Below are 11,584 nucleotides of genomic sequence, written 5' to 3' on the forward strand. Positions count from 1 at the left end.
ACCACAGTCTTTCTCCACTCTTTACTGTGTAAAAATAAACTCAACAATTCATGTCATTTCAGCAAGAAAAATGAAAAAAAAAAAAAAAAAAAGCAAGAATACCAGTAGAAATAGTGCATTTCCAGAATTGCTGATGGGAGGTGGCAGGTCCCATGGTTTTGACCCATTTGATACCCAAAAGGCTGCAGATCATATGAAAAATGTACAGCTTTGGTTAGCAAATAATGAAAAAGTAAGATACATCGATTCTCTTTCATATTATACAGTATATACATTATAACAATATCAACTCTAGGGGGGTTGCTTTTTTTTTTCTTTTTTTGGCAAATAAGACAAAATTGGGACTCTAAGTATTGGGCTTTTTTTTTTTTTTCTCTTCAATGACTTGTTCCCTTTCAACAAATTGCGCTTAAGTCCACTGTGTATAGAAGTAATACATTTCCCATCGTTAGTTGAACACATTTACACACTGTGTTTAAGAGATGAAACCATGACTTCGTCAAGCCACATTTGGTTGCCATAAGATTCCAAAGGATTCTATCCTCTTAATGTGAACCACATGTAACCCAAGCTTCTTCTATCAAGGTTGGAACTGATATTCAAATCCTCGGCTCATTCTACTTAGTAAGTCAGCTCCAAGACACAGGTTCACCGTAAATGGCCAGTTTTACCTCCTGGTCCTCAACATGCTTTTGAGAACAGGTGGCCCCTCTTTGGAGCTCACTGGAATGACTGAACCTCATGCCAGCCTCTCCTCACCCCCTCACTGCCCACAAGACACCCCCTTGGTCTCAGGTCCCAGGGCTGGTGACAAAGTGATCTTTGCAGTCTTAGAAAATAAACTGGGAATCTACAAAAGGAAAAGAAAGCATACAAAATGTATCTCTTTCTTCCAAAATACATGCTTTCAGTTCTACATTTTGGTGGAGCCTGAAAGTATTTTCAAGGGAGAAATAGGTTGAGTTAATTTATAGGTTTGTCCTTTTCTTTCATAAAAATACTCTTGTTTGGTAATAAACTTTTTCTTCTACAGTAAGAGAAATAATACTGTGTTATCAAAAGCAAGAAGGCTTACGACTCAAGTGGGATCTAAGCCCCTGAGGGCCCGGAGAGCTTCTGTCAACAGCTCTCCCACCCCAGACACCCAGGGAGCTGTCGGACACCAGCTCGGCAAAAGCAAACACTGCCTCAACAGTGCTTTTTATCTTCTTGTTTTATAAAATGGCTTACCTGAGAGAGGCATGTATTATTCAGTGCAAGAGGGAACATCAATCAGATTAAGGAGTAGATGGGAACTACGTGGATTAGATTTGCGGCTGTGTCATCGACCTTTCTCGGGGCCAGCAAAGTGCCAAGTGTCAACACAGTGAGGGAGTCGAGGGGCTTGGCTCAGACCCTAGCAAGGGGCGGGAGGGAGCTAAAGGTCAGCTTCGGCCCTGGCACCATGGGTGGGTCAGAGGAGGGGCGAGGAAGGTGAGCAGGCCAGGAGGCTGCAGGGGTGGAGGCGTAAGCACTGGGGTGTGCTCTGCCCCTCGCTAGTCAGGGCAGAGGATGGCTCGTGGTCCTGAACGGACAGCTCCCACCTGGCCCACGGGGGCAGAAGGTGGTTTGCGGTCCAGTAGATCGGCAGGGGTGGGGCTGGTGGGAGGTGCTGGCAGGGGAGCACCCCACATAGCCCGCACTGGGTGTTGCCTGCACAAGGGCTCCGAGATGGCTGGAGTGAGGGTGGGGCTAGATCTGGTCTAGAGAGGCGACTCCAAGCTCTCTCGCTGCCTCCCAGCTACGGGAATCCTTTAGGCTTGTTCTCAACCTACACGTTAAAAATGCTTCTTGGTGTGTTTGGGGAGGGGGAGAGGGAAACTGAGCTCTCTCTTGACCTCCTCCAACACCCTTGGCTTGCTTACCCAGCCATTTTCAGTAGATACACGGGTGGTCACAGAACACTGGGCGGCACTCGGCACACAACACAGAACCAGGGCAGTCCATGCAGGTGCGGGAACACACGTCGGACCCAGGGAGCAAGGAACACGCCACCCCGAGGAACATGCAAACAGAGAAGATCCCTGCAGATCCAAGGATGCCACAACCCGACAGGCGCTGATGAAGCACGATTATCTAAGAAAAAGCTACTGTTGAACAACAACGCGCAGCGCGGCGCCTGATCTGCACCCCCTCCGCGGGAGTGATGCATTGCAGAACGGCGGCCGGGTACCGTGCAGACACCCACGAGAACACTGACACAGAGACACTGACAGACACACACAGATGCACTAGGTTCTTGACACAACGTGGACCTGTGTTTAAGGGGACAGGTGGCCCTAGAAGGAACAGAAGACAGAAACACCTGCTCCTCCTGCAGAAATGTCTGCAGCTGCAGCTGAGCCAGGCAGTGCAGTAGAATTTCTAGAAAGACTTGTCAGCCGCTTGCTGATGAGACTCCTGGAGACAGAGTCGGGGTGCCCTCGGGGCGTGCGACCACCAAATGATGCAAAGCAGGAAGCTCCCCTACCCTGGGCAGGGTCTCCCGAGCCTGCTCTCTTTCTCACTCAGTGCACACACACACAAACACACACACACACATACACACACACGCACACATACTTCTCTCCCCTCCTTGGAAGGACTAGAAGGAAATGTCCATGTTGCTTTTCACGGGGAACAAAAAAAGGCAAAGGTTCTGGACACTGGTCAGGTGTCAGTGTCACCGGCCAGTGGCAGCTTGCAGGCTGCTGTAGGCCGTGAGCCCCGTGAGATGGAGGAGTGGGTTTCAGGCCCCCACCCTGGCCAGGCCTGGCTCCACGTGTGAGGTCTCCGGAGTACCCTTGGAGGGGTCTGAACCAGCTCACCTGGCACCTGGCGTGCTGGGAGGGATACGGCTATCAAAGGTCCCCGAAGAGGACCTTCCCACCAACGGGCTGGGTTGAAGTCCCAGTGGTCCCACGTGGCCAGGTCTTCAGCGAAACACAGCTTCTTTCCTTAAAAGGTCTCCTTTGGTCTGCACTGCCGGAGGCCAAAGGAGAGGGGCCCTGGGGCCTGGCTTCCTGGGCTGTGGGTGGGACGCTCCTCTCTCAGGGCTGTCCGGGCTGAAGTAGCACAGCTCCAGAGGCGAGAAAGAAGGGGCAGACCCCAGCCTTGCAGGATCTGAGCAGGTGGGAAGGCCGAGGGCAAGGCCTTCCTGGGGCAGAGCAGACTGAGCTGGGCACTCAGGCCGGCCTCCCAGGCCCTGTGCTGCTCTCAGATGCAAACAGCAGGGATGGATGCTGCCTGGCTCTGGGGTAAGGGCCAGTGTCCTCAGCCATCCCCTCTCCTCCACGGGAGAGCACAGGGTACATCCCAGCACAGCCCGCCTTCACCCTTCAGAGACAGTTCACTTCCATTACAAAGTAAAAGTTCTCTGTAGAGAGACCCCGCCCCTGGCCTTTGACAACCCACTAAAAGGCATTTATTACATCAATATAAAGATACGTCGCTCTGAAAAAGGTTTGCAAACAAAGACAAATGCGTGTACTGAGGTTGCAGCAACCCCAAGGCACGCACGCAGCTAACAAAGTTGGCAAATACGAGTTTTCATCATGAGATTTTTCCAAAGACAAAAGAAAGAAGGAAATGAAGTACGTCCTCTAAGAAAAGGCCTCCCCCAGCCACGCACACGCACACATGTAGACACACACATGTAGACACGCACACACAGATGCTCTCACCTACTTCTGCCTCGTTCAAAACGTCGCAGCGCCCACTTTAGCTGTGAACGGGGCCCGCCTGAGAGAGTCCAGGCTCCTACAGAGAAGTGGGGCTTCCTCAGGGACAGATGGGAGCAGGGGCTGCTTCGTGTGCATGAGGACAAAACCAGGCTGTGTGCGTGTGCATGTGCAGGGGCGACGGCCTCGGTTCATTCCTAGGGAAAAGGGAGAGAAGAGACGCACGAAACAGATCATCGCCGCACAAGCAGGGGGTGAGGGCGGGCGGGCTCAGCCTGGCCTGCCGCACTCAGTTGATCTGGCGACAGGCCTCGAAGGTCCACTTGGTGGCTCCACCGTAGATCTCAATGTGGGACTCGGCCCAGGCGATGACATTGCCGGACAGTGCCTTGGTGCTGCAGGTGGCCAGGTTGTAGACCTCCCCGGGGGTCAGCTTGCGGTCCCAGATGTTGAAGTGGGCCAGCTCACCCACAAATGCCTGGGTGGCATCAAACCCACCACCCAGAGTGTCCTTTGGAGAAAAACAGAGGATGAGGGTAGAGAGGTCGCCAGGTGATCTGAGGGCCCATCCCGAGGCCAGGGGTCTGAGCGCCTCTGTGCCTGCCCCATCACGGACTCTCACGGCCACTCCTGAGTGCCGTTTCGTCTCCCTGTCCCCGACTCTCCAGCCCTACATCCGTCCCTCCCCTGAGAGGACCCAAGAAAAGGGATGGCACCGACCACCTCTGCCCTCTGCCCCTCCTGCAGCTGGTCCCTCAGCCACGGACCACTATAGCAGCAGGGCCTGGGGGCCCCTGCCCAGACATCACTTCATGCCATTTAAAGCTGCCCAACAGGGATAGACATCCCAGATTCTCCATCCCTTCGTCTCCCTCCTAGATGCCCAACGGGAGACAAACCACTTCACGGGAACTAAATTATTCATCACTAAAAGCAGAATTGGCCTTCCCATGCCAAAGAAAATGTTGCTGCAGCTATGAGGGCGTTGAAACCAAAGCTCACTCCCGCAGGAAGTTCAAGCGCGAGTCCACCCAGGGCACAGGCCTTGCCCGGCCTGCTCCCCAGGCTGCTTCTCAGGGGAACCACTTCTCCAGCCACCTCCCTCCCTCCTTGCTCCTCTTCCCCTTCCCAGCCTCTGGTTCTGGAGCTCTCTCCCCTTCCCCACCACATCCAGCACAGTACCTGCTCCTGGCCCAGCACCAGCACGCCCTGGGGCTTGATGGGGTGATAGGGTGCCAAGTTCTCGCCACTGCCACCCTGCGTGCCGTCCTGGTAGGCCTCCCAGACCCCGTCCCGGGTGGTCCAGGTGACGCAGATGTGGTGCCACTTGCCATCGTTGATGACAAAAGGCAGCTTGGCCACCTGGGAAGGAGAATGACAGATGCCGGCTGGTGGGTACAGCCCAGAATCCGTAATCTTACTGCCTCAGCTGTTCCTATCTCTACTTGCAAAGTAAATATCAAGAACTATTACTGAATTCTCACAGCACCTACTGCCCCGGACTTCAGCATCCATCAGCCCCGCCTGGGAGTGGGGTACAGAATCACACAGGAAATGTAATGCTCTACCAAGGGAACCCCCAAGGGCCATGTGGGTGCACAGTCTTCACTCCTACTCACCCTCCTCCCTCTTTGCTAGTCTACACAACAAGCCCTTGGAGGGAGAGCCGTCCCTGGTGTCTGAGTTCACTGCTGCCTCTCAGGCCTCCATGAGACACCTGTGCAGCCTGCCTGCTGGCCTCTCCTCTCTCTTCCAACATCCCATCTCTAGCTGTTACACCCTCTCGCTCTACAACATGGCAAGCCTTTGCCGAGGATCTGAGAGATGTCATGGAGTACAACGCCTTTTAAAGCTGAGACCAGCCTCCGACCTGGAATTTCACTCTCCTGCTGCCATTCCAGGGGGGAAGGATGACAGTCCAGCAGCGAGGAAAGAAACTTCACACCCTTTTTGCTTGGGGAAAGGCGGCCCAGAACGGCACAGCCCTTTGTGGGGAAGAGCAACAGGAACAAGGACGTGGAATCCACTTACAGCCCTGGTTTTAGCCACTGACTACCACTGTTGGCCTGCAGTCAAGGCAGTTTGAAAGCTGGCAGCTAGTTTCATAGCTAACAGGGGAGGATGGAGAAGGTTCACTAGAGGGAAAGGCCGCCCGTGCTGTCCTCTTCCAAGGGGTCACACAGACCTGTCCTCCTCCCAAGAGTTAGGGGGCTGAGTGGGATAGACTTGGACTCAGGCAAAATCTCTAAGGCCCCCTCATCAGCCTAGAGCATCCCTGGGCCCCTGCTATGAAGGAGCAAAGCCAGTTCCAAGACCAGCTGCTGGAGGAGTCCAGACCATATCATCAGGCAGGGCCAGGCCCCATGGATCATTCTCTGCCTTCTCCCATACCCACCCCAGGTGGCAACTGGGAAGGTCCAGCTCTCCCTGCTCTCCCAGTACAGGTGAGGGTGCTCCTTCCACTTCTCTTGGTCTTCACCCTCCCCTTCCCTCAGTCCCAGCTGGCAAACACTTTTCTTGGGGTCCCATCAACATCTGAGTCCACCATAGCCCCGTCCTAGCATGCGACATCAGCTGGGGCCCTGGGGCCTCGCGCTGCCGTCCTGTGAGCCGGGGGGTGCTTTACCTTGTCATTGATGAGGATCTCCATGGGGTTGTTGCCCCACTCAATGAGGACCAGCTCGTTGGCCTGGCCGGGCACAGCATAGGAGAAGGGAGTGCCCACCCCTGGCGCGGCGCTGGACTTGAGCCACATGCAGACAGTGAAGGCGTACATCTCTGGCAGGCTCTTCTTCACCTTGGCATACATATAGTTGGTCCGCAGCGGGAACGTGAGCTGGAACTTGTCTCCAGGGCGGTTGTCTTTCTGACCTGCGGAGGACACAGTCCTGACATGTGCACCTGTGTGAAGTGCTTATCGGTGTCTGAGTTGAGTTCGGTCCCCACCAAGCTCTGTGATGTGGCCATGGCAGGCTCCGGTCTCCATTCTGGAGACGCAGAGCGGGTGGCTTCCCAGGTCAAGTACTTTGCCCCAAGGCACAGGGCCATCCGTAAAGAGCTGACCGAAGCTCTCCGCACTCTGGGTCTGGCCGGCTGTCATTCCCACATGCTGGCATCCCTGCGGAGGTGGGGGTGGGGTGCAGCGCCTGGTGGGCTGCCGCATCTACACTGGGCTGCGTGGTGGGCGTGAGAAGGGAATGGGGACAGCCGCCAAGCGAGGGCATACCCAGTCAACCCAAGGAGCAGGGGTGGCTGCAGAGGAGGAACGAGGCTAGCTACCCTGAGGGTAACCGACCTGATTCCAGGACGGGGTGGGGCGCAGAGCCCCTCCTCGCTCGATCCGGGCCCTGCTCCTGCCTCCCCACCCAGCAGCCAGGCCCTGATGCCCACACGCTTCCCTCCAGGCCAGACGTGCGTCTGACCCACCAATGCCTCTAGGGTGTGAGGCTGGGCAGCTCCCAACCTCCAAGGCCCTTCCAGGGACTCTGCCTGGAACCCTGCCGAGAGGGCAGGGCAGCAAGGAGCTGGGAGCACTCCGGGAGCCAGGGCTCCCCAAGGTGACTGCTCTAGGATGCCGCCACACGCTCAGGTGAGCGAGCATCCTCATAGCTCAGGTTCCAGGCCTGGTGGCCTCCCCTTCCACAAGGCCCACCTTCCCCCTTCCCTGCCGGCCACTTCTCCAGTGAGCGCCAGCCCCCACAGCCCATCCATATACTGTGGCACCCTGGGTATGGTGTGACTGACTCCAGGCAAAACATTCTTAGCCAGCAATGGGCACCAGTACCAGGCCCAGAGCCCAGGAACACACACCCCCCGGCCAACCCCTGGGTGAGCGGCTGTGGTCCTCCCAGGAAGCCCAGAAAGAAACCAGTTCCCCAGGCCAAAAATTATTTCTAGAAGGCATCCTGCCCGGCCAGCAGCCACCCCTCCTCTAAACCAACTGGCAGGGAGCAGAGCAGGGCAAGCCCCCTCAGTGCAGCACCCCCACGGCTCCCCCCACCCATTGAGGCCCGCAATGGGGGATGGGGAGGGACCCAGCCCCTGGCCTTTCTCTGGTGTGTTTTTCATTCCCCAATCTCCCCTCCTTCCCTCTCCCTCCCTCCTGAGGTCCTTCCTTCTTCTGATCTGTTTTTCAGTTACATAACAAGCCTTAAGATGGCACTGTTTAAATCTGTCCGGCACATTTTGCGGTCTGAGCAGGGTCACATGGCCCTGCTCCGCACCGGGCACCCCCCCTCTTTTACAACCTTGTTTGAGGAGCCCCGGGTGACAGGCCGACTGGCCTGAGTTGGTGACTGAGAAACCTCAGGGGTTTGAAAGATGCCAGGGCTTGGGTCACTCAGAAGAGAAAACCTCAGGGTAAGGGTTCAGGGCAGAAGTGGGGAGGAGCGGGAGACCCTGAGAGGACACCAGGGGCATGGTAGCCGGGAAGAAACCTGCTTAGCCTCAGCGGCCGGGGGACCCAGAGCACCCAGCCCCAGCCTGCACCCTGCTGTCCGCTGAGGCTGGGGACCAGTGACAGAGAGCCTTTCTTAAGCAGGGAGGGTTTGGGCCAGCAACAGCCACTGTGCAAAGTTACTGAGGATTAAACAAATCAGACTTGAAAAATCCAGCGAGTGTGTGAGTGTGTCTGGATGGGGGAGGGGGCACTATGCAATCCCTTCCTCTGCTCCCTTTTCCTAGAGACAGCCCCAGCCCAGGGTACCCAGCCCTGCTAGAAACACCGACGAGAAGCCCAGAACCTGGGAAGGGGTGCGGTGGATGAGAAAGGGCTGCAGGGGTCGGAGTTAGGGGGGCGGCTCGGGGCTTGCACAGTGCAGAGCTGGGCTGTTAGGGATCAGGACAGAGGCAGGGTCGGGCAAGCAGGCGGGGGCAGGCAGCACGGCTCCCCCTGGCCCCAGTACCTTTTTCGAGCTCGCTGATCCTCTGGTGCAGGGAGGTCAGGGCGGTCTCGATCTTGACCCTCTCCTCGGTGTCGTTCCTGGGGCCCCCCTTGCCCTCCTCCAGGGTGTTCACCCGGGACAGCACCTGCCTCTCCAGCTCATCGATCTTGCTCTGCAGCAGATCCTTGAGGCTGTTGGTCTGGCTGGAGGAATTGAGGCGGCTGTACTGCTGCGGGGTGCAAGGGCGGGGGAAACCACACCATTAGGCGAGGCGCGGGGACCGTGCTGGAAGGCCCGCGGCGCGGTCCCCTCAGGGCGACTGCGGGGGCGGCCTGGCAGGGAGCTGGGGCGAGTGGCCGCCGCGGGGCCTCGCAGGTGCGGGGAGGCACCGGCCGGGCACCCGCGCGCTACTGAGGCGGGGGTGGGGGATGCTTGGCCGGGTAGGGAACGAGGTAGGGGAGGGCAGAGGGGAGAGCGAGCCGGAGGGGGAACCGGAGCCGGAGGGCGCGCGCGGACCTCGAGGTTCTCCAGGCGGGTTTTGAGCGATTGCAAAGTTTGCCCGAGTTGGCTGAGCGTCTCGGCGGCCGGTGTCCGGGACAGGTCGCCCATGGTGTTCTTGCCCGAGCCGGGCTGCTTGCGGCCGCCGCCCGCCCGGGCCTCGCCGGCTCCGGGGTCCAGCGTGCTCTGGCTCTCGCAGCGGCCCAGCTTGGCGGTCAGCTCGCGGATGGTCTCCTTCTGGCTCAGGATGGTCTCCTTCTGCTGCAGCACGGTCTCGCGGAGCTGCAGCACGCTGCTCCGGAGCTCCTCGGCGCCGCCGGCGGCCACGGACGCGGCGCACATGTCGGCGTCCACAGGCACCGAGGTGCAGATGAAGCGCGTCGGCCCGAAATCCTGGGCCCCGGCGCCCAGGAGGCAGAGGGCGAGCAGCGCACAGGTGCGCGCGGCGCGGCCGGCCAGCATGGCTGCGGGCACCTGGCGCTCCGGGCCCGGCTCGGCTCGGCTGGGGCTCGGCTCCGGCTGGCACCCGGCTCGGGCTGTGGCTCCGCGAGCGGACCGCGCTCTGGGCGCCGCGCTCTTCGGCCGCGCGGTCCACACCGCCGCGCTGTCAGGCCCCCACTGCCGCCTGCGCTGCGGAGCCCGCGCCTTTTATGCCGCCGCGGGAGGGGCCTCGCGCCGCCGACGTCAGCGGGGGAGGAATCCCGCTTTAATTGTCTGCGGCCCGGGCCCGCGGCGCGGCGGGGGTCTCACGAGCGCGCCACCGGGGCTGCCTCCGCTCGCGTCCCCTCGCCCTTCTGGGCGCTGCCGCAGCCCCCTCCTCCCCCGCCCCCGTCTGGGCCGGCGCCGCTGCCCCGAAGGCTCCGAGAGCTCACGGGGAAGGAGGTCGGGCTCCGGCCCGGACTCGAGGATGGACCACCTGCGTGGTGTCCCCGAACCTCCGACGGGGCTCCAGGCGGGCGGGAAACCACCGCGGGTCCGGGAGACAGAATTCGGTTCGTCCCTCCTGGCTGCCCTGAACACCCTCGGGCCGGGGGCGTTTGGAGCCGGGCTGGGTCCGCAAGGACCCAGATGAACACCCGAGTGCCCGGTGGTCAGAGGCCCGGAGTGGGGCCTCGCGGCGCCACTAAGTCCAGAGCGGGGGTCACCGGGCCGCTCCGCGTTTCTTAGGTGTCCGTGTGCTGTTGAGAAGCCGCCCGGCAGCCTGGGTCCAGGGACTTCCCACAGCTCGGGGCCCCCGGCGCCTCCCCTCCCCCAGCTCCTGGGCTCTGTGGACCCGGCCCCGTCCCCAGGGTCTCTCAGCCCCCACTCCGTGCGGGAGGGGCGCTGGGGACTTCTCGGAGGCCGCCCTAGCGGATCGAGCCTTTCCTGTCCGCGGAGCCGGCCGATCGCGGGCAGGCGGCGTCGCCGGGGCTGGACGTTCGTAGCGGCCTCGGGAAGGCGCGGAGCCAGCGGCGCTTCGGAAGGCGGCCCCGCGGGAGCAGCCGCCCGCGTCCCCAGCAGATTCCCCTTGCCAGGCGCCGCGCGCGCCCGGTATCCCCGGGTGTCCACCTGTGCGTGGGGGGCTGTTTCCCTTCCGTCCAGCCGCGCCCACTTCTCAGGCTCGAAGGCCAGCAGGAAGGGTCCCAGAGGTGGCTGGGGGCGTCCACCTGAGAAGCTCCGCGCTCGCTCAGACACCCCACCCGGCACCCGCGCGCTCGCGCCTTCTGGACCGCGGGACTCTGCTCCCGACATCCCCGTCCGGGTTCCCGCGCCAGGCTGGGGGCTCAGGACCAGGGCTGGCGCCGCCGCCCCGCCCCGCGGCGATTAGTGCGGTCAAAGCCTCGGAAATCCCTCCGTCCATGTTCCCGTGGTACAGAGAAGGAAACTGAGGCTCCGAGACTGCCGGGCCGGGCTAGAGCCGGGGGCCACCTGACCGACCCCTCCCCGCCGCCCCCGGCTTCCGTGGTCCCTGCGTTCTGCAGCCTTTCCCTGCGCGCAGCCGGGGGCTGGGTGTCGGGAGGGGGTCCCCAGCCCGCACAGACCCACGGGCAGCCCTGGGTGCAGGGATCGGGGGTCCGCCCGGCGGGCAGGGGCAGAGGCCGGCTCGATGGAGACTTTTTTGAGAAACAGCGGCCTCTTCCCACCCCCCAGCCCCCGAGCTCCCGCCGTCTGCATTCAGCGTCTCGGCCTTTACGCCTCCCTGAGCCTGGGCTGCGAGCTCTTGTGTCCTTCGGCCGCCGCTTCCTGGCGCCAGAGGGACCCCGCGGCCCGCACGCGCCTGTCCCCGGCTCCGCGCGGAGCGTGTGCGGGTTCCCGCTCTGCCGGCCCCGCTCGCCTGCCACGGCGCCCCCAAACCCACGCGGCTCGCTGCCCCTCGCGTGCTCTGCCGACCACAGGGTGCGGGAGGGGTTAGCCTTGCTGGTCCCCACACGAGGTCTGCGCCAGCAGCTCCACGGGCTGGAACGCGCCTCGGGAGAAATTACCCGCGCGCGGGCGCGGCGGCTTCTGCCCCAACTCCCGTAGGCA

At 60.7% G+C, this 11,584-nt stretch overlaps 1 protein-coding gene across 1 annotated transcript; it reads right to left on the minus strand.

Annotated features, from left to right (window-relative positions):
* Positions 1 to 351: 351 nt before the first annotated feature.
* NPTX1 (neuronal pentraxin 1) lies at positions 352 to 9,696 on the minus strand. The gene is made up of 5 exons (XM_025363153.1): positions 9,098 to 9,696; positions 8,603 to 8,810; positions 6,325 to 6,569; positions 4,881 to 5,060; positions 352 to 4,209 (listed from the first exon to the last, which is right to left on the minus strand). Exons 1-5 carry the CDS (start codon positions 9,539 to 9,541, stop codon positions 3,988 to 3,990), a joined length of 1,299 nt encoding a protein of 432 aa, XP_025218938.1. The 5' UTR covers positions 9,542 to 9,696; the 3' UTR covers positions 352 to 3,987.
* Between the last annotated feature and the right edge of the window lie 1,888 nt (positions 9,697 to 11,584).

Source organism: Theropithecus gelada, chromosome 16 (assembly GCF_003255815.1).
Source record: "Theropithecus gelada isolate Dixy chromosome 16, Tgel_1.0, whole genome shotgun sequence".
NCBI classification, from domain to species: Eukaryota; Metazoa; Chordata; class Mammalia; order Primates; family Cercopithecidae; genus Theropithecus; species Theropithecus gelada.